The following is a 22,927-nucleotide window of genomic DNA, read 5'->3' as shown; positions in this document are numbered from 1 at the left end:
ATGGAAACTATTATCGCATTCATCTAATTAAGTTGTCATGTCTAAATATATAATAAAATAATAATAATAATAATAACATGTAATAATAATATACAAGAATAATAATAATAATATATGAAGAATAATAATAATCATAATAATATAATAATAATAATAATATACAATATATAAATATAAAAGTAGTTTATCTTTTTTTTTTTTATTTTTTAATGCAGTATTTAATTCGAGCTTTCCAAAGTAGTTCTTTCACGACAACAGACCGAGTAAAAACAAGCGATGAACCAGGCTAATTCTAAGACAATTAATCAATGTCAAGTTTTCCTCGTTAGCGCATAATTAACTCGTAGTATTATAACTGGCGTTGGAACAGAAGAAGAGATAATAAAATACAAAAATAAAATCTTTGGTGCAAATGGTTAGCGCTAACCATGTGTCCCAAGAAGTATAAAATAACATTAATTAGGAAATTCCACTATTGCCTAGCCTATTTTACGTGCTTTCCTGCTACAACATGTTTGTATGTTTTGCAACTTCCTAAAAATAGTCAATATAAACTGTTGTAATAACACTCATTTGTAAACTCAATGAAGAAGTTTGTTGATTACAGACGATACGCGTCAGAGTAATAAAAAAGTTTACAAAACCTAAGGAAAGTTAGTTGATAATAATAATAATAATAATAATAATAATAATAATAATGATAATGATAATGATAATGATAATGATAATGATAATAATAATGATAATAATAATTAATTTTATTTACTTAATATTGCGCTGTCTAACATGCCAATATATAATCGAGTGCGCATTACAAAATACAATATCTATATCTATTTACAATATAATATTTCCTTACTATTAAAATGGAAAATGAAAATATATACAGTCAATGTCATTAACGTTGTCAACCGAAAAAAGACATTTTAGACATTTAGACCAAAATGAATATCACGTGTTTCCTCGAACGTTCTGGCATAAAACAAACACTGGAATACCATTCTCCTTCTTAAATCCTCATCAAATTGGCAGGGCATTCTGTATTTTCGATTCGCAAGTTGAATTTTACATTCAAAGTTCAGGCTGACGCACACGAGGCAAAGAATACATAATGAAACATGTGATATATCTTTTAGTCTAAATGTGTAAATGTCTTTTTTCGGTGGACAACGTTAATGACATTGACTGTATATCATTAAGTGAAAAAAAAAAGAGTCATTAAATAGGTATAAAATCAATAAAATATAAACGATAGTTGTTCATTTGTGCTGATCACCTGTACACTTTAATTGTTCAAAAAAAAATTGTTCAAAATAAAATCGACCACTAGACGGCGATTACTCTACAGTGATACATGTTTTTAAATATTTGCAAAATTAAAGACGAGTAAAACAAGTACTTATAGTTTATTGTCTTTTGACAATGGAAAAAAGAGGAAAGCGAGAATGAATTGGAAAAATGGAAAATTTTAAAATCTGAATGTCGACATTAGAAGATTACTCTCGCGGTGACAAGCTCTTTTAATAGACATGATGGCTTAGATGTGAGGCTTAAGTTGTGAACAAAGGGATCTGGCGTGACTCAAAGTAATCTGGCGTGATTCAAAAGTCACGAATCACGCCAGATTCCTTTGTTCACAACTTAAGCCTCACATCGGTACGAGTTTTGAATTTGGTTTATCCTCAACAAAGTATTTGTAAAACAACGTCATTATGGATCATAGCAATCGGTCATACATAATTAGTGTTGACTCATTGTTTTTTCTATAACAGAGCACGTGTCATTCCCTAGAGTATTACTCCCTTTTTTAACGTTAATCCACGATAAGACAAATAAATATGGAAAGAACAAAAAGCATATTAACCTTTTTGAAATTGCTTTGTTATTATCTTAATTCGATTGACAGGGCTGCTGATCAATTAAATTGACTTGCCCTAAAATGAATTTCAAGAACGAATTCAACCATATTTGATAATATTCTGGTCGAGTGATATTTGATATTTGTCGATATATAAAAACAATAAAATTATACTTTTAATTTTATTTGTTTCACGGGTATAATGACTGCTCTCTATGGAAACTTGATATTGGGATTTTTACTTTTTGATTAATCAAAAAAAAAAAAAAAAAAAAAAAAAAAAAACACTTAAAAAAGTCGTCTATTTTATTATTACGCACTTCCTTTTTAGTTTTCATGACGCATCCCACATGGAAAGAAGTAAGTATACATTAGAAAGGATTCAATTTCCCAGGGGGAAGATACTCTAATGTTCCTGCCCCCTGTCATGGCTACCATCACGTGATGGTGCAAAGCCTCTATATATACACAATAGATGTCATTGACTGATTAGTGTCTATTTGTGTCTATTCTCGATGGAGGGTTCTATATACAGTCAATTCAAAAAATGTTGTCGTCGAACAACTCAAGCCTACGCGACAGGACCGAAAGGAACTCTGGGTAGTAGTCATTGAAGCCGAGTTGACTGCATAATTTTATCTGACTAGTTATGCCTGGTTTACAGCACGAACCTTCGTAGGCGAGCGGGAAGTGTTGAAGGAGACGTTTTTTTAATGCCTTCATATTTTCGGAATTGTGAACTGAATCATAACTACTTTGTTTTTCTTTCCCTCTAACCCCAAAGACATGCATTTGATGAATTGTTTCTCGCCATTATTATCTTATTACTAGCAGGAACAATTAATTCAGAACGAATATTTAACCGCTTTAGTGATTTTTACCCATATTTCTTTCGGTCCAGTCGCGTAGGCTTGAGCCGGTCGACGACAACGTTTTTTGAATTGACTGTATACGCATGTCTACATATACAAAATAGACACGTCACAATAAGATTGTTTAATTGTGTGTTTTCTTCAATATTTTACCTTTGACTTTGGACAATTAGATTTTTGGGAGGTTGGGGACTTGCGTAAATCCCCAGAAATGTAGAGCGAGCACCACATCTACGAGAGAGAAAATATCGCACAACCTCTCCTTTGAGAAAAGAACTATCAAGCCAACACAAAAACAATGCATCCATTTTTTTCTAAAAAAATATATCGTGCAGCATAACTTCTTGCAAACCCCATTCCTCCTCGATTATCTAATGGTGCATCCCTTTGCGTACGTCGTATATTAGTTACACTCTTTTAAAATAGGGCAATTTAAGAGTCGCGCGCTTAAGAAACACACGTGCGTAGTTAGCATTCACGTGCGTATTTAAATTATTTAATCCTGACCAGCTAGCACGATTAACCTTCACACTTACATACTAGCTACTTTAAATTGAGGTGAGACCACCTGTCGATGTGGTCTTGTTTAGATTGATCTAGGACCGATCGGGATTCGCTTTAAACCCAAGGGCGGATCCAGGGGGAGGGTCGGGGGGGTCGCGACCCCCCTGTCATTCCTGAGGTCAAATGAGCTTCTTGTGGTAAAAATGCGACTGGGATTCCTTTGCCCACAAAATTTACCCCTGAGACCCCCCTTCAAAAAGAACCCTGGATCCGCCCTTGAAACCGTTCACACTTGGTGCGTTGGTCACGATTTCACATCAATCTAGTCCAGTCCCGGACTTTCTTTATTCGGATTCCCGGGACTGGATAAAGATTGATTTAAAACACCCCCCTTAATCTTAAATTATTTGCTACTCATATTTCTTTACTTGATGTTCTTTTAAGTTAACAAAAAACAAAAATATCTGTACTCTCAAATTTAGGCCTTGTTGTTACTGTTATTATATTTACAAATATGAAGAAATAAAATGTTATGTTGTTTGTTAACGAGCTTAGACAATCCAAGTAATTCTTGTTGAGGTTGGGGACTACCCCTTTGAAATTTTTTTTTTTTTAAAGTCACAGCTTTTATCCATTTCGAGATTACAAAAAGAAAAATTAAAAAAGAAGAAAAAGACAAAACTGGCTCAAGTGGGCTTTGCAGTTCATTGTGGGAATATTTGAGCAGTCATATTATAGTTCCAAGAATGCGTCTAATTTGTTCCCTGAAACAGTCTCACGATGCACTGCAGTGTCAACTCGACCCAGTTTTTTCTCGACCTTGGAATCGCTTTTATCGAAGAAATCAAAAACGCGCGCGCGTGCTGTGTGCAGTTATAGCGAAGGAGAGCGGAGTGCTTCTCGACACTTCTCTCGTGTTCTGCCAATCCTCAAGTGATTTATAACTCCACACAGCACAACAAGTAAGTTTTTTATTTCTCTAAAATACACATTACAATAACAGTTATTTCACATAAGAATGACGCCAGTGAAAGTGTGCGCGCATGGAGCGCGCGTGTGCTGTTTGCTTTCATAGAACATGCGCTCCAACCAATTAGTTTCATAAAGCACGCGCTCCAACCAATCAGAAAGCGAGATTTATAACAACTAAAATACAGTATTGTTATATGTTCTTACACTGTGATCGGGTTTTCTTCTTATTGACTTTTGGGTGAGAGAAGGGATGGAAGGAGTAGGGAAAGGAGGATTATGTTTAGGTGGGAGGTGGGTCTAATCAAATCGGCATTTTAATGTAAAGTTAAAGGAAAATCCAGAACAGGGCTACTAAAGGCGCCAGTAGTTGACTGATGGAGAGATACTTGAATGTCGAAGCAGGATTGCACATGTTGTAGTCACAACACCGGACAGTACATGGCCCATAGCGTCGACACCATTCCCTTGCACCGTCACACATATGGGACTGGTAACAGGTCCGGGAGAGAGTGTGGTTACCGCGGAAACGAATCTCAATACATCGATCGTAGCCCAAGCTCTTGTACGGCCTGCAGTCAATACGATTGGTGCTTCTTTTGCATTGTTCTTCTTCCATGGGTGGCCAGCAGTGGTGACATGTGATACTGAAAGCTAAACACATAATGTCGTAATAATAATGTTCGTATAGCCTGCTGATATTAATAAAAAATGTCTGTCCATCAGAATCGAAAAAGTTTAGCAAAACTGATGTGTCCTCCACCAAATAAAAAAATAAAAAAATAAATGATAAAAAGTAGAAAATAAAAATACAAAAACAAGAACGAACTTCTTTTTAATGAGCTTTCGAAACAGTGAAACAGTAGTTAGTGAGTTCTGTATTTTTATTGCAATGGCGGGCATGCTGTGATTTTTCGCTGATGGCAAGCTTTAGAACACCTCAATTTTGCAGTGAATTCATTTTTACGTCACAATTTCAGAACAGATGGAGCGATTTAAAGAAAGGAATCCTGCAAACTACCATAGAGAGTGTAGAGTTTAAAAGTAAATTAAAGCTCCATTGATCTCAAGCATGCGCTCCAACCAATAAGTTTCAAAAGGCACGCACAGTTATTTTATAATTCTCTTTATAACTTTTGCAAACAAAAAAAAACATGTTCTAATGAGTGTAACTGGTCGGAGTTAAAAAGTTAAAGAAAAACCAATAAAGAAAAACCATTATCTCACTATTTATCAATATCTATCTATTTCTTCCTTGCTAATGAATATTTACTCCAAAAAAAGTGTTTTTCCGATTATTTTTTTATGTTAAAAAACCTTCGTATTTCTTTAAATTTCAGATATATTAATAGTTATTTAGTTATCATTTATAACCATTGGTTACTCTATAATTCTGTACATCATTGTAACATTATTTTACTAGCTATATAATACAATTTAAAATATCATGCAAATATGCTATCAATGAAAAGAAAGAAAATTTGTAACATAGTAAAGGTTTCTTGTACTAGAATAAGCCATTGGCTTCGTTACAAGCATCCTTGTCTTATTTCGATTTTTTGTTATTGCATTGACTTAGTTTATTTTCATGACAAAAACAAATAAACTGTAAACTCATATGTGCTTTGTGATTTAGTTTGTTGTATTGTCATATTCAGAGCTGCTAATTTTGTTTATGATATATGCGGAAAGGCAAAGCATTTAACAGTTCCAAAGATGAAAAGTATTTCCAAGCTCCACATATTGCTTATAAAAGTTTGTTTTTTTTCTTTATTAAACAAATATTGATTCGTTTTCAAAAAAAAAAAAAAAAAAAAATTAATATATATATATATATATATATTTAATTTATTTATAAATAAGGACAAAGTAAAACATTATATTCAAAGTGTATTTTCTGTGTATGATTCATGGATGAATGACTCATGATGAAAAGCATTCTTGTGTGAATTCGTTGATGTTCATTTGCATAAACGAACTATTAACAGTTGTATTTAGTGTAAAGTTTGTAAGCCGATTTACAAAAAGAAAAAAGAAATCCGATATCTTTATATACACTTTGCATACAAGTCTACCAAAATTCAAATCATTGTTTTCAAAATCTTAGTCAAAAATTAATAGTTTATTAAGTGAACATGGCTAGACAAATATATATATTTTTAATGAAACATTAGCATGGTTAATGTTTTACCAAGCGAACAAGTTGTACGTGTTTTTCGATGTTTTGTAAATTCCAACGTTTTATATTAAGTTGCACGTTGGAATCTTGCGGACTTTTTGCTGTCATTCTAATCCGAAGATTCGATCACATGGCTGCTAATAAACATTATCAGAAGACAGCAAAAAAGCATTCAAACTTATAAATCAGAAGACCTTATATCCATAGCTATTATAACATCTAAATGAACTTTAGGAAGCTTCAGTATTTACAAACTTTGGTAAGGCATACTGTAATAAATACCAAAACTTTGTATCCGTTTTTCTGCATACTCTAGCGATCTTTTTGATTCAAAATGAGAGTAGATTTAGCGCGCCATATCTATCCACACGGGGTCTTGCATATATTGATTTCGAGGTCATGTTAGAGCCGTTTGTAAAGAACAGTTATCAAAATAAGATTGCAGTATATCAAAGATATAGCCATGATAGCTATGCCTTAGATATATTTACTATATGATTAATAATTTATCGATATTTAAGGTTACCTGTATGGACGAAACAACATATCACGAGAAATCCAACCAAGTACTTCATATTCGAAACACTTCAACGAAGAATCCAAAACCACCTTAATTTTTTTAGCGTCAAACTCTACTCTTGTACGACGACGATCTTTCCAGTTCTTGAAAGTTTGATAAGTTTTTTTCCGGTTTTAGATGTTACGATCAAGTTCTTATTTACTAAATTAGCTTTCAAGAAAAATGACGCTCCGCAAATATTTCTCTAATCACGGAATCCGTAGAATGCTTATTATAACTTCTAAGTACCACTTTTGAAAATCAACCAATCAGAGAACTGTACTAACAAAGGAATATTTAATACAATGGTAAATATTTTAATTTATTCTAGTTAAAGAAAATAGCTTGATAAGAAAAGAGTATAAAACAGATCATATTTGTTAGGTAATTTAAACTATTTTACAGGTATTTTCTTAAACAAAAATGAAATGATTTGCTTTGCTTCGCTTCAATATTAGAGCTAATATAACGCGGTTTGCCAAAGAAAAAAACTGTGAAAGCTATTTTTAAAATATACAAAATCATACGTATTGCATAATACATGTTGTTTTTTCTTTCTCCCTTCATTCCTTTCTTCCATTTTTTGCTTTATTTTTTTCCATACTTTTCCATAAGTAAAAACTATTGTAGACAGTTTATAAAATTACTTCTTGCTTAAATCAAAGTTAACTATGCTTAGATGAAATGCTAAAAGAAAAGAAAACAACTAGCTTTTGGTTTGTGCAGATAAAGATCATAATTTTGTCAAAACTCTCATGTAAAAAAGGCAAGTATATTACAGAGTTTGTCAAATTTACACTTCAATATATTCTTATGAGTGTTTTTTTTAAGTTAGTTTTTCTTCTAAAGACCTCTTGCATGCGACGTCAGAGCAGCTCCATTTTAATCTCATGAGAATTGGAAACCTTTTCTTATGTCCTCCAAATTAAGCTGCATTCTGACTTACTGCAAAAGGTCTATATCCAGATGAAGTTTTCTATATCGATTTTATTAAAGAAGTATTAAATGCTTACACCTCCCTCTTTTCTTCATTCTCTCTTTCTTTCTCTCTTACTTATTCTCTTTTTTACAATGCCATGTATACAAGAATCAAAAGCATGACCATCTTGGCAGGAAAGTGCGTGACGTCACTTGCGTTACAAATATTATTTGTACAACAAGAAACAGTACAGGGGCCATAAAGCCTGCACCAATTTTTAGCTCCTTCACACAAGAATCCTTGGTAACATGTCTTTGCAACTGTATGGTTGCCGTTGTAGTCGACTTTAATGCAAGAGTCATACCCAAGGGGTTTGTAATCATGACAATCAATCATTTTGTTCTGGCGTTTGCAAAGTTCTTGGTCCATTGGGGGAAAGCAGTGGTAACATTTGATCGAAGACACTAAAAAGTGAATGAAATATAAAAGTGTATATTATTATACAACATGAACAACCTGTGGAGCCATAAAGCTATGAATCTTTATTAGTTTGTTTTCTTTGGAAGACTTGAGGAAAATAGAGAGAAATAATGATGCATGAAGAAGGAAGCAAGGAAGCAAGGAAGCAAGGAAGCAAGGAAGCAAGGAAGCAAGGAAGCAAGGAAGCAAGGAAGCAAGGAAGCAAGGAAGCAAGGAAGCAAGGAAGCAAGGAAGCAAGGAAGCAAGGAAGCAAGGAACCAAGGAACCAAGGAACCAAGGAACCAAGGAAGCAAGGAACCAAGGAAGCAAGGAAGCAAGGAACCAAGGAAGCAAGGAAGCAAGGAAGCAAGGAAGCAAGGAAGCAAGGAAGCAAGGAAGCAAGGAAGCAAGGAAGCAAGGAAGCAAGGAAGCAAGGAAGCAAGGAAGCAAGGAAGCAAGGAAGCAAGGAAGCAAGGAAGCAAGGAAGCAAGGAAGCAAGGAAGCAAGGAAGCAAGGAAGCAAGGAAGCAAGGAAGCAAGTATGAAAAGAATTTGATAACAAATCAAAAATAATTTTTAAATTAAAAAAAAGAGAAGAAAATAAATATTGAAAGAAAAAGGAAAACATGAGAAAATATCACTTGTAAATTCAAACTTTTAAAATCCTCATGACAACAATAAATTTGCATCCAATTGGTAAAATGATAAAATGAATATTTATGAATGTTCATCGCCATTTTATAATATAATGAAAGCTTATTTTCATTTGATTGTTATGCAACTACAAGTTTTTATTTTCAAACAGAGTTCGGCGGCATAAACTAAATCAGTAACAGAACTTACAGCCTTTCATTTTCAATAAGAAGTTTTAGAAAAATACATCAATTATTTTCATTCTCAAAAACAACAGCAAATGATGAATAGTGTATGTCAGCATCCAAGGCCATATTTAAGAATAGTAGTCATCTGTATTCTAAGAAACAAAAAGCCGAATAATATTTTTTTGCGTAATGGCGCGGCTAGTTTTTTCACGTTAAAATTATGACAAAATTGCTTATATTACTGACTAAGTTATTTTTCCTTTTTTTCCTTATCATCAAAGCTAGTAGTTGTTTGCGTATTTATGGAAGTTAACATTATGTCATTAAATAAAAAAAAGAGAATATGTGCTGAATAATATCTCAAACTACTGATGAAATCTCGGCAATTTTTGTCGTTTCTCGGCGGTGGTTCAAAATAATGATGTTGAATCCTAGACATTTTATTTATGAATGAAAGTTTTATTCTAAGATCATCTGTAGTAAAGTTCCTTTTAAAAAAGAAACGCTCACTATCAAACTCATCTGTTATTCCGGACCGTCGACAGACCAACATGTTTACCGAGGCAAAAGAGCGACAGAAACGCGGGGATCAACTATAGGAGGGTTCGGGCCATGACATGCACCGGGTCAAAGAACTTTGCAATTGAGACCCTTTAGAAATGCGATCTTATAAGATATTGAGGTGGCATTTGAGACAATTTACCGAGGCAACTATCTTGCCTGCCTCATAGTGGCTACGGCCCTGCTGTTACACAACTTTTAAACACTGAGTTAGATATTGTAGCTTTTGGTAAAGTTTTAAGAAATATTTCTGTTTTTCTTAAGAAGGTTAAAAGCACATGGTTTTAAAAATAGAAAAAACTTACCTGAATGAATAGAAGAAAACAAGCAAAGTAAAAAGCAAAAAAGGACTCTTGAATCCACCATGGCCGACGTACAAACTGCAGAACTTCTTCGTATCTTGAATTAGAACAAAATCGTCTTGTAATCTTTTAAATTTGAGCAAATATTAGTCTTGTGTAGATAATGTATTTTGACGTTAAGATTGTCTTCGGAATCAATCGAAGTATGTGCTCAACGAAGCATGTTCAGTGAAAAATACAACACGTTTTGAGCGCTGCTTCAACAAAGGATCGAACACGCGACTTTTGTTATCAAGGCATTTAGGAAAAACTGGTATCTTGGTAACGAGAGCCAATCAGATTCATCGATAGCTCTATGCTAAACCCCTAGGGGGTGGATGATCTTTTTACATTGTATAGATTTCTACAAAAAGGATATAGTAATTCAGCTCTAACACTAATTGTATTTAAAAAATCGGTTAAAAAGTTTTCAGGAATATTTTTGTGGATGGAAAGCTAAGAGTCTGAAATTTATTATTTTTTCTTGTTGGGGTCTCAGACGGTTTTCTAGACTCAAAGCTTGGGCATTGGCAGTATTGATACAGTTATTTCAAAAAACGTTTGTAAAGGTTTTGCTGCGCGCATACCAAGCCAGAAGTGCACTTTGAGCAACGGTGAATGCCATCAGCAAAAAGGTCATAACGATATGGAATTTCCCTACATTTGTCATCCCGTTTTCCCGTTTGTTTGTTTTTTTTTGTTTTTGTTTTTTTTGTTTTTTGACATTATTTACATATGCATATAATACATTCCAAGCTTAGTAAGCAAGATGCAAGATGCAAGATGCAAGATGCAAGATGCAAGATGCAAGATGCAAGATGCAAGATGCAAGATGCAAGATGCAAGATGCAAGATGCAAGATGCAAGATGCAAGATGCAAGATGCAAGATGCAAGATGCAAGATGCAAGATGCAAGATGCAAGATGCAAGATGCAAGATGCAAGATGCAAGATGCAAGATGCAAGATGCAAGATGCAAGATGCAAGATGCAAGATGCAAGATGCAAGATGCAAGATGCAAGATGCAAGATGCAAGATGCAAGATGCAGCATGCAACAATTTTGTTGTCAAGCTTTTTTAGAAATCGGCGTAATTCTATTCTCACCTCTTGAGACTCGAGTTTGATTCTTAGACTCAAATGTGAGTAGAGTTTGTTGATCTTCCCTTAATTCGAGGGTTGTTTTCTCCATCTTCAAAACTTTCAATATATTTTCATTATCCATTTTCTTTTTGACGTACTACGAAACACATCAGACTATTTTGGGACTGCTCTTGTCGTTTTTGGCTATATGTTGAGAAAATACTCATGAATCATGCAGATTTTAGTCTTAATTGACAGCACCTCAGTATCAAATCTTATAAAAAACTTATTTTATTTTACTTGAAGGCAAACGAATAACAGTACTTCAGCATTTAAGAAAAAAAACGTTTTATTCGACAAACAAGTAGAGTAACTTCATCTGCCGATAACTGTATTATCTTGCTTACGTTCCAAATCATTCTCGTAGAAACAAAAATCAAAACAAGTAAAAAATGGAAATAATTGTTCGGATATATATAATATTACTCGGCATTGTTCGAGCGTTTTGTTGCTTACAAATTTTAACAAATGGTGTTCACACTCTGACTACCGTTGCTGTCATTTAGTTGAAAACTTGCGACTCAGCTGATGAACATTACACATGAGACAGGAAATGACGTCATTTGAAACCAAGCAGTTGTTGCAATATCTTATTAAGATCTTATTTTTCTTTTCCAGGCTAGAACCTTAAGAATATCAAAGCCATCATCGTTGATTGTAAAAAAAGATATAATGAAACACCGTTGGCAATAGCTCCCCCAGTCTCTTCCTCCAATTCCTCGTCTTGTCCATCATTACACAAGTTGTATTTGCAGCATTTAACAGTGCACGGTCCGTATCGGCGGCACCATTCCTTTGCTCCATCACACTTGTACCCAGGGTAGCACGTCCGAGCTATTGATTTGTTACCATGATAGTTTACCTTGAAGTTAAAAATGCATCCTTTCACACGGGCTGTATCTCGTTTGACCTTAAAATACTGTGTTTTGGTGACACTGATGATGATGATGATTTTGATGATAATGACAATGATTGTGATGGTGATAATGATGATTATGATGCTGATTGAGATGATAGTGATTATAATGGTGATTGTGGTATTGATATTGGCGAAAATATGCTGTTATGACGAGAATAATTATAGCGTTGGAATGAGTTTTAGTAGTATGAATATAATGGTGATGATAGTAATGTATCAATAAATAAAGTTACAACATGGCTACAATGAATACTTATACTTGTATGTAGATAGATTAACTTTTCAAAAAGGTAATCCCGGATATGTATCCATGGCTAAGGCTCTAGGGCTCTATAGATGTGTATAGAGGTTTGGCACCATCACGTGAGGGCAGCCATTTTGGATGGCAGGAACAATACAATCGTTTTACATGAGAAAGAATTCAATTCCCGAGAGCAAAGGGAATTTATTGTTCTGCCATCTAATAACATGCAGGCGAATACCCGCAATATGGGCGTGCGCACGTGATGGCGCAAAAGCTCTAATGAAGTCAACATGGCTTGCATGAGGACTAAACACAGGTTTTGTGCTATTCTTGATATGCAATCACATGATTCAAAATCCCTTGAGATATAACTAACAATGCAACAGCCGCCATGTTGGTTGATCCCTAACAAGAGAAGATAACGAGGCTTCGTTATCGTCAACCAACATGGCGTCCATGATGTAAAATTCGTCCCAAGAATAGACCCATTGTATGTGACGTCAAAGCAGCTCAATTTGGAGGACAAAACAAAATAATTTCAATCTCCTGAGAATTAGAACCTACTGTTGCTATGTCCTCCGAATTGAGTTACATTTGCAGTGCGGCAAGGGGTCTATATAGAGAACACGTTTTTCTTGCATGATGCTTTACAAAGTATTCAGTTTCATACCTCGATACAAGAGTCATAGCCCATGTCCTTCCAAGGTCGACAGTCAATGTTTGCCTCGTTTTCTGCACAATCGTCTTCGTTAAGCGGTGGCCAGCAGAGCTTGCATTGTATTGCTAATGCTAAGAATAACACACAAAAATATAAGAAATAAATACTAAAATTTTGGGCGGTTATTTTCAAACATCCAAGAAGGAAGAAGAAGAAGAAGAAGAAGAAGAAGAAGAAGAAGAAGAAGAAGAAGAAGAAGAAGAAGAAGGAGAAGAAGAAGGAAAAGGAGGAAAAGGAGGAAAACTTAAATAGCGTGCAAGAAACGCTACAGACCCCTTGCACTGAGTCCCTAGAGGAATTGTCCTTGGGGACAAATCAAAGGATTGTGATTGTCCCCCAGAACTATTCCTCTAGGAATCCAATGCAAGTGGTCTATAAAACAGATGTAAAACTTTGAACAAGAGGCTACATGGTATACCATCATCGTCCTCTCAGTAAGTTCATTGAGCATGCGCAATCGTCTTAATTTATCTCGTCGCACGTCGTTGAAAAAATATTTTTAAAAATTTACTTCATAAACAAGCTTGTCAACTGTCTAACACTTATCCAACCATATCATGCATTTTTGGGGCAAATCAACAATTTTAAGAGTTATATAACTTCAAAACTATACTAATATTATTGGTTTAAAAATTCCAGTCACTGGTAAATGTAATATTCCTTTCTTTGTGTGAGTGTTAGTCACAGCTGGTTTTGGTTTCAAATATACTTTATGCAAATAACATGCTAATGAGTAGACTGCAGACATTGATACATAAGTATTAGAGACAAGCTTTGGTGCTCACAAAACAAAATGCAATCGGAGTGCTTTATTGTCGATACGAAATCTGATATTTTATATTATTAATTGAGCTTTTTTTCACACAACAAGAACTTATTTATATTTTTGAGCGAATTTTCTAGACATGAAATTGTAACAGTTGAGTAGAGCTGCAGCCGTAGACGCTAAGTTTGAATGTTAATGGGAGGCAAAGTTAATACGCTATGTTTTTAAGACAAAAACTTATAACAATGTTGTATTATTCGAGTCTTAAGTACTCTTTACTTGTTTCAAGTAGATTAGTTCACGTGTTGGTCGACGTAATGCGAAAAAGTGTGTATATTCACAGCCTCTTTACGATATTCGAATGTCTTGTCTTTGTCTTTTATGGCATAATTATAAACGTCGTAATTGTACAACTATTTCAAAAAACAATCTTATTTGATTACCAGTATTTATTTAAAGTGATTGAAATAACCAAATGAAACGTGATAAGGCAGTAATAACGTCCTATAAAGCTTTAAGATGTACAACAAATTATAATACATTTGGATTTTTTTTTTTTTTTTTTGTGGCTGACCTGGCAAGAGAGTTTTCAAATCAGTGCCTAAGATTATGAGTCAAATATCATTCTGAGTCACACCCATACAGTTTCGTCAACAATTAGAATATGTATATTTGTCTTTTAGTTTCGAAAACGTACTTGCAACGTGAATGGCATTTTGCCTCGTGCAAATTACACCTCGTTTTTACCTGTATTTAGTAGAGCTCCAACTAAGAAGGTTAGTATCAACCCTCTCATAGTAAACTTCAAAACTTTTGGCAAATATTGTTTTGCTATGTATCAATAGCTTGAAAAGATTTCCAGGAGATGAGGGAATTCGATAAGTCGACCAGCCTATTTCAGATAAAGCTCTATGAGGTGGCAAACGAGTCTAAAAGCAAAGGTCAAGACGAATAATAAATATCTAAAATGTTGTTTGGGTTTTCATCTACCAATCAAATTGCAAAAAATTAAAAATAAAGGAAAAAATACGACATTATTTCAAAATTTATATGCTAATTAGCTGCCTCAAAGAAGTTGTTGACTCATCCGGAATGGAACGTCTGAACGGATCCAGATTGATGGAATATGGGCCTATTTCAAATTATCATATGACCCGTACGGCCCTGCTCGCGCGCTCTAATAAAACCATTGGAAAAAGTCACGTGATGGGGGCCGGACGGGTTGACGTAAGCGGGCCGGAAAAACCCGTCCGGCCCTGCTCGAATCCGCGCGCTTTCTTTTTCTTAATTATTTTTATTTTCGTGAGGGTCATATGATAAAATGCTTATTGACTGAGTTAGGTCGGGCCGTACGGGAAAATATTTGGCTCTCGGTCATTTGTACGGACCTCGCTGCGCTCGGTCCGTACGACATGACCTCGAGCCAAATATTTTCCCGTACGGCCCTCCCACTCAGTCAATAAGTACATATTATTTTTCCCAGTTCAGACCAGGAGTCACTTCCTAGAGTATAAGTTCTTCGTTTAACGGTTGCGCATACGAAAACACAAGCAAAAAATATCATTCACAATAGAATAAAACGTGGTTGATCGGAAATGCAAAACATTACACCAACAGGAATTAGTAGGATATATCTATTAATGTTGATTCAATTAATATTGATTGTGAGAGAGATTTGGTCTATTAATAACGAATACAATATTTAATCTTTTACTAGTTGCAAGTGCCAATATTTTGGCTATTTAATACTCCAAAATATGTAAAAAGTCAAGTGTTTAAAATCTACACTCTGTTTTAAAAGCACGCGAAAAAAAATGGCAGAAACAAAAGAAAAAGCACGACGCGTAGCGGAATACTTCTTTTAAAACAAACAATGATGAAAAACGCACTGCATATGCTCGGCATTTTGGCTGGAAATTAGTAGATGCGTGTCTTGCTACCAAATACAACCATTGGAGATTTACCGACGTTTGTATCATATGCGAATGTCTCTCGTATTTTTTGACCAGGAAAAGAACTAGAAACGACTAAATAAAGTGTTGTGTTCAAAAAAAAAAAAAAAAAAAAAAAAAAAAAAAAAAAAAAGAAAAGGAAAAAACGGTCTCAACTATAAAGATTTGCCAAATGGCGGTAGATCTATAAGTTCATTTCTAAACACGACGTTTCTAAGGAATTTCCTGCCGACCTTGCGAGCATGCGCAATGCGCTTTTTGCAAGTGTCTTCTCGACACATAAATAATGCCGCAGCTAGACTTGCATTCCAACGGACGCTTTGCTGCTCTATAGTAATCTCCATTCTCTGAAACTCAAATACTCAGAAACAAAGAAGTGGTATTCAGTAGAGCGACACGTGGTATAGAATGGGAAGGGTACTATTTTTTAAAGAAATTATTTCTATACAAATATCCAAGATATTAAAAATGTTTATAACCAAAGTAAGCCAGAAAATGGGATTTTGGCAGGATTCAATTTTAATGTTGGGCGATAGGGAATGATCAGATATGTTCAATTATGCAAGCAGACATTATTTTAAGCATATGCTTTGATGACGATTGCTTATATTATTAAGCGCGTTTGTAAATTAATTTTCCTTTATTCTTTCTTGTATCGGTACAAGGTAAGTGATTCTTAATAAACACTTGTGAATACATTTAGCTATATTGAACCTTGAAGCTATCGTTGGGTTAATCTATGGTAAGGGCCTGGCTAACTCTTAGATCGAACCCTGAAACAATCTCTGGGTTGATTTAAGTCAGAGCATGACTCGCAGATCGCACTATAGAACGACCTCTTGGCCGATGTAAGTTAAGACATGGCTAACTCTCCGATCGATTTAAAATATTTAACGAGTAGGTTTTGCAGAGTAATGAAAAATGAAATACCCGGTGGAAAAATATTATCGCATTCAAAGCAGAGAGACCTAACAAATTCTACTCACATGTGGAAGCGAGTCCATGGATCACAGCCGAGATCCGACGGAGTTGAAATGTTATACCACTTGATTCGTATATTTGGTACTGCATACTGACTTCACAGAAAAAGTATAAAGGCCAGCAGATCTCAATGATTTTGGCATTGTTAAATAGTGTGGTTCAAAAGAAATATTACAAATTTGGTTAATAAATGATAAGCAATAGAAGCTTTCGATCCCGTGTTCCCAATTATTTACATTTGATTCTTCCCTTTAAAGCGCCGAAATGTCCATTCCCTAATTTCATATATTCTTATTTTTGGGGTGAGCTAAAACGACTTCTCTTCTTGTTGCTTTCAAAACCAAACTTTATGCATAGTACAAAACGTAACATGAGCGTTTATGTCCTTACAGCTTGCTTTTACCCATTAGAAAGTCTGAAAAATTGTATGTTATCTTCTACTCTTATAATGTCCCTTTTTGGATCCTCCATCCTCTTTTGCAAGGATGACTGAACTAATGAGCTTTTATCGTGTAATATGTTGTTTTTTTTAAAGCTTATAGGACAAAACAATAATTTACGATAGCTGGAAAGAGCACTGACGGTTAAGATTCAGTAGAACTGTGAATGAAATAAGTTACTCGTAAAGATGTTATAGAGTACAAACACTATAAGTGTGTAACGTAAATACCACTAAATACTGCTAAATTTTGCTAATCCTACTGTTTTCTATTGTTTAATTAGCACTATTTACTACTAAACAGTGCAAAGTGTTGCACACTTTTAGTGTTTGTACTCTGTTAGGAAATGTTAATTTTATAAGAAAAGCTTTTCTATGAATGCAACAAAGTCTCCAACGAATATTTTAACGCAACATTTCCATTTTTTAAAACTTATATCTTCACGATTTTTGAACTTAATTTCTTCCAACTTCACAGTCTAATTTTAACATGCTTCCCCCAGCTGCTGTAATTATTTTTCTTTCCTGTGAGTTTTGAATTACACGCTTATAGCTCATTATTATAAGTTTCTAGCTTTTAAAACTTGGCACGAAAATTATTTGCTTTTCTAACTCCGCTAGAGTCTGTTGTTTTCGAGTTTTGCAAGCATGGAACTATTCTGATTCGAGCTTCTTTGCTAATCAAATATATAATATTATAATTTACATTATTATAATATATTATAATGTAACCAGGATATTCACATGCCACAAACATTAATTTCAAGAATGGCTTTCTATCATTATCTTGCACTGTATTTTTCTGTTCGAAATACATCTGATATTTACAGCTACAGGGAAATGGTTTAGTTTATAACTGCGCCATTGGCTTTTCTTTTGATTTTCTTTTTTTTTTTGAAAAACCCTCGATTAATATTATTATTATTATTATCATATTATTATCATATTATTATTATATCATAATATCATCATCATCATCAACATCATCTTCATCATAACAATAGCAACAACAATAATAACGGCAATAATAATAATAATGATTGGACTCGGTAAACTAAGGATTGTCTAAGCAAAATTGAAGCAAATTGTAAATAAAGATAATAAAGATAATAATAATGATGATGATGATGAAGATGATGATTATAATATTATAATATTATAATATAATAATAATAATAATAATAATAATAATAATAATAATAATAATAATAATAATAATAATAATAATAATAATAATCAAGGGTTTTTTCTACGGGTTCTCAGGTTTTTCTCCCTCCACAAAAATCTACTTTCAAAATCTAATTCGATCTTGGACGAGAGTCACAGGTTTGATAACCACTAGCGATTATTAATAAATGATACCTTCCAATGATCAGTAAGATTTAATTATCTGTTTTAACTTAAAAGGCGTCTTTTTTTAGATGCATCTCATTCAGGCACTAGCCTTGCTCGTGGTATGTTTCCATTCTGGTGTATTTGCAGCATCAGGTAAGTTAAAATTAACATTTGATTTTTCTAGAGATTGTTTCAGGTGTCTCTATAAAGATAAATTGCAGGCATGTTTGAGCCGAAATATTTTAAAAAAATTCTTTGAAAAATGAAATATTTTGTCATGCAGAAGCATTCCTGCTCTACGATGTGGCTGCCCTGATACCGGAAGTGCCAACTGATGATATTTAAACCCATTAGCCTTTCCTTAATTGAGGAAGGGACTCGAAGCAAGTGTAGAAATATTAACTTGATTACATTTGAATTTGAGTTTGAGAATGTTTGGGTAAATACTGACTCATTAGAAGGCTTTAAACAAAACGTAAACATAAGAGAGAATGTAGTATTTTTGTTTTTGTTCATTTTTGCAAATCTCGACACAACAATAACGTTCTCTTGCATCATCATTTTTCCCATGAGGCACATCACTGGCCTAGGGGCGCTCCTGATAAGGATAACCTATCCACCAGTCCTATTTCATATTAAATCTCATGAGTTAGTACCATACTTTTATTTATTTATTTTTAAAAAATATAAAAAATCCAAGGTACCAGCCGGTGAGGGGTTCATTTGCACCCAATGAACCCCCCCTAAATCCGCCACAGAGATTTGCGACTTTTATATTAACAGCTCGCTATTCAGTAGGTATTCGTTCAAACATGCTTTATTGCAAACTTAAAAGCCTGCAGCTTAAGTTCGCAGTAACGAAAATCGCAGTAGCCTTTTTTTCCCTTTTGTTAAAGAATGGGAAGCTCTTGGTTGCTTCAAGGACGGCCACTTGAGAACCATGCCTCACTTCTTGGGAAAAGTTCATTATAATCCTTCAAATCCGGGTTATAAACTCATGTTTGATCAGTGCCGTAAAAAAGCAGAAGACCATGGTTACACTTATTTTGGGGTTCAGAATATGAAAGAATGTTGGGGATCAAAGAATGCAATGGAAACGTACGATGATCTAGGATGTGATGATTACTGTAGAGTAGACGACGAAGGGTACGGCACCGGTGGCAAATGGTTGAACTTTGTCTATCGAGTGAAAAAAGGTGCGTTCTTATTGGCCATCGTTATTTATGAAATAACTGTTATGAATCTCGCGTTATGATTGGTTGAGAGCGCTTCCTTTATAAGAGCACAAAGCACGCGCTCGCACCTTATTTCAGTTGCGTAATTCTTATCCAAAATAACGGTTATCGTATTTTTTATTTTATAAAAGAAATAAAAAAACTTGCTTGCTGTGCTGTGCTGTGTGCAGTTATAAAACACTTGGGGATTGACAGAACAATCGAGAAGTGCCAAGCAGCACTCCGCTACGCGTCGTGTTTCTCCTAACACTTATCTCGTGTTAAGTTAACTACGCGTGTTTTATATATGCACAATGCACTCGCGCGAGCTTTGTATTTCCAAAATAAGGTGGTCCATAAAGGATTGATTGCACGGAGCAATTTTTTGCAACTTTTCTAGCAATACTTTTGCGACACAAGGTGCAGGAGGGTTTACACGGTGCCACTTTGACGCAATCGTTTCCAAAAGAAGAAACAAATGTTACTGTTGTTTTTACTTGTTTCGCAACGTTTTTCGTTTTCAAATTGCGCTGTAGGTTACATGATGCAACGTTCCATGCAAATTGTGTCGCGTTGCATAACAAGTTGCAAATAAAATTGCTTTGTGTAGTCGCACCTTAAGGGACATACAGCAAGCTGTTGATGCAGATAACAAAGTAGCTGCTGCATTTTGGACTCGCGAGTTGCTGCAAAAAAGAAAAGTTTTTGCTGTTAAAACGAATGAAATTGCTGCATGCTAAACAAGTAGATGTAAGTAACAAACGAGTAATTTGCTGCAAAAAATAAGAAACGAGTTGCTGCAAACAAGCAACGAGTTGCTACAAATAAGAAAGGTTGCTGCAAATAAGAAACGAGTTGCGGCAAATAAGAAACGAGTTGCTACAAAAAAGAAAGGAGCCGTGAACGAACAAACGCCATAAATAAATATAATCGTTGTAAATTATTTCCCAAGGCCATATTTAATAAGTCGGATCTAACATTTCACAGACTTACTCATAATCAACTTACACGTAACTTATGCACGCAGACCTCAGTTCATTTTCTCGTTTGTGTTTTATAACTAAAAACTCGCTCATCTGCACAGGCTTAGCCTTACTTAATAGTAAATCATTTGCAAACATCAACTGTAATGTAAAGAATGTGCAAGTTGGATCAGTGATACTTTTTGCTTTGAAACCAAAATGACTATTGATAATATAGATAAATAACTTACTTTTTGTGATGATTGTGCTTGTGCTTGCGTTTCTCATTGTTTGTATGGAGTCTTATGCTTGCGCTTGGGATTATGCATGCGTAGCTAATGAAAATCAGGCTTTATAAACGAACATAAGCCTATGGAAACTGAGTGTGGTCTTAAAAGCAGCGGTAACTGGCTTATTCCGTTTTATTGTTCAGATTGGACAGAATGTTCCAGAGATGTGTGCTTGCAGTACGAAATCGTTCTAAAGAAGCTCTATGGTGCAAAGTGTCCGGAGTACAACAAAGAGGTTTACGTGGATAAAGAAATAACTAAGCCGTGTGAAAACAAGGATAAATGTGTTGGTATGTATACCAATGAACTCCATCATAATCCCTGAAGATTGTTGATTGTGCTGAAGACTCAAAAATATTCCTTGCACCAACACCCTGCTCCAGCAAACGGTGGGGAAGAATGTGAAGGAGACGCTAAGGAAACAAAAGCTTGCAACAGTGAGCCTTGTAGACGTCTATACGTTTTAGTAACTTTTTTTTTCGGTGACGTGCAATAAGATTTAACTGACGGGAAAAAAAAGTTAAATAGTCTTCTTCACGGTTTACCTGCCATATTTAATAAATTATATCAATTTGGTTACCATGGAGATAACTTGGCAGTAGAATTCAAATCACCGCCAGGATATCCCCAAGGTAACCACGTATACTAAAGAGTTAAGATTGTACCACCGTTTACTCTTTTGTGATTCTCTCTGTACATAGTTGATGGTGGCTGGAGTGACTTCTCTCACTGGTCCGACTGTACGAAAACCTGTGGTGGTGGAACGAAAGAGAGAACTCGTTCCTGTACCAATCCTGCTCCATCATTCGATGGAAAAGACTGTGAAGGAGTTGCCAAGGAAACCAAAGCTTGCAACAGCGAGCCTTGTCGCCCACGTCTATCTTATCTTACAAGTAATGGTTAGTTAGTCTTAGGAACCAATGCAAAGCTACTATGATTGAATAAGGGCCATGACAACCTAGATAAGCGAGGCAGTTGCTGTGTTAAAATCATGGCCAAAAGATTTCCCCTCAAAACTCTTGAACTCCTAGTGCTACACAGTTTATCCTCAACTGGAAATTCATAGTCTTTTAATTGTTTATCTGCAGGTCCTTCTATCCAATGCTACCAGTGTATCGGAAAAGATTGCACTGCTACCAGCAACTGCTCCTCAAGGTTCGATGCCTGTGCCTTCGTCCACATACATGGGGAAGCATACGCTCGCTTCTGCAGTACAAAAGACAAATGTGACGAAGCAGCTTTTGAATGTGAGAAGACCAAGGAGTGTGCTGTGAAATGCTGCCAGACGGACCTTTGCAATAAAGAAGGTCCGATGGCACATCCAAGTGGAGGTGCTACCATCATCGGTTCTAAGGCTTTCATCGCTGTCCCTCTTGTTGTAGGGATTTTGTCCTACTTTATAATGTCGTGATCATAACGTAAATGAAAGAGGCTTCTCGACAGCCTTGAAGTAAGAACGATTTAATGTGCGTACTTAAATAGACATCACACCAACCAAATAAACACATATTATAAACATATTGGAAAAACGTTATAAGAATAAAAAGATAGATTAAAAAAGCGGCTTATTGGGAACATAAAGGTATTGATTGACAGCTGCAATATCAGTGCTTATAGCCCACATTCGAGATTTGCTTCGCTTGTCACACACGAAGGATTCAATGCGAGGCTTCGTGCATAATGCTCAGTGATTCGTGACAGGAAAAAAATTTAATTTAATTCAGCACGTAGCCTCGTATTGAAACTTTTGTGCGTGACAATCGAAGTATATCTCGGAGGTGGGCTATTGATCGGTCTATTGCGCTATCGTAACTATAGAGGTTTTGCACCACCACGTAACGGCAGCCATCTTAAATGGCAGTAACAATACAATCGTTTTACATGAGAAAGAATTCAATTACCAAGAGCAAAGGAATTTTATCGTTC

General features: G+C 35.0%; 2 protein-coding genes and 1 long non-coding RNA gene across 3 annotated transcripts; 1 reads left to right on the top strand and 2 right to left on the bottom strand.

The window, feature by feature from the left end:
- Positions 1–7,652: 7,652 nt before the first annotated feature.
- On the bottom strand, positions 7,653–10,709 carry LOC116287399 (uncharacterized). Its single transcript, XR_004196069.1, has 2 exons — positions 10,006–10,709; positions 7,653–8,324 (listed from the first exon to the last, which is right to left on the bottom strand). It is a non-coding gene; the product is annotated as an uncharacterized LOC116287399 (long non-coding RNA).
- Positions 10,710–11,452: 743 nt separating this feature from the next.
- LOC148912517 (uncharacterized) lies at positions 11,453–14,756 on the bottom strand. Its single transcript, XM_089027838.1, has 3 exons — positions 14,576–14,756; positions 13,015–13,133; positions 11,453–12,043 (listed from the first exon to the last, which is right to left on the bottom strand). The coding sequence occupies exons 1-3, from the start codon at positions 14,622–14,624 to the stop codon at positions 11,801–11,803; spliced, it is 411 nt and encodes a 136-aa protein (XP_088883964.1). The 5' UTR covers positions 14,625–14,756; the 3' UTR covers positions 11,453–11,800.
- Positions 14,757–16,396: 1,640 nt separating this feature from the next.
- Positions 16,397–22,519, top strand: LOC116287402 (thrombospondin-1). Its single transcript, XM_031694074.2, has 6 exons — positions 16,397–16,445; positions 18,622–18,688; positions 19,432–19,731; positions 21,145–21,291; positions 21,703–21,900; positions 22,090–22,519. Exons 2-6 carry the CDS (start codon positions 18,622–18,624, stop codon positions 22,410–22,412), a joined length of 1,035 nt encoding a protein of 344 aa, XP_031549934.2. The 5' UTR covers positions 16,397–16,445; the 3' UTR covers positions 22,413–22,519.
- Positions 22,520–22,927: the final 408 nt, after the last annotated feature.

The sequence above is a fragment of the Actinia tenebrosa genome, unplaced genomic scaffold, assembly GCF_029948245.1.
Source record: "Actinia tenebrosa isolate PJP-AT-01 unplaced genomic scaffold, QUT_ActTen_1.0 PGA_scaffold11__36_contigs__length_13525064, whole genome shotgun sequence".
NCBI lineage: Eukaryota > Metazoa > Cnidaria > Anthozoa > Actiniaria > Actiniidae > Actinia > Actinia tenebrosa.
This window is presented reverse-complemented; position numbering and strand designations above follow the sequence as displayed.

Bases quoted from the DNA above. Each gene is read 5' to 3' on its own strand.
- LOC116287402 (XM_031694074.2), top strand. From the start codon at position 18,622: ATGCATCTCATTCAGGCACTAGCCTTGCTCGTGGTATGTTTCCATTCT. The intron at 18,689-19,431 runs GTAAGTTAAAAT...CTTTTGTTAAAG, and splicing joins TGGTGTATTTGCAGCATCAG to AATGGGAAGCTCTTGGTTGC. The intron at 21,901-22,089 runs GTTAGTTAGTCT...GTTTATCTGCAG, and splicing joins ATCTTATCTTACAAGTAATG to GTCCTTCTATCCAATGCTAC.
- LOC148912517 (XM_089027838.1), bottom strand. From the start codon at position 14,624: ATGAGAGGGTTGATACTAACCTTCTTAGTTGGAGCTCTACTAAATACA. The intron at 13,134-14,575 runs GTAAAAACGAGG...TGTTATTCTTAG, and splicing joins TGGAGCTCTACTAAATACAG to CATTAGCAATACAATGCAAG. The intron at 12,044-13,014 runs GTATGAAACTGA...TTTAACTTCAAG, and splicing joins GCTATGACTCTTGTATCGAG to GTAAACTATCATGGTAACAA.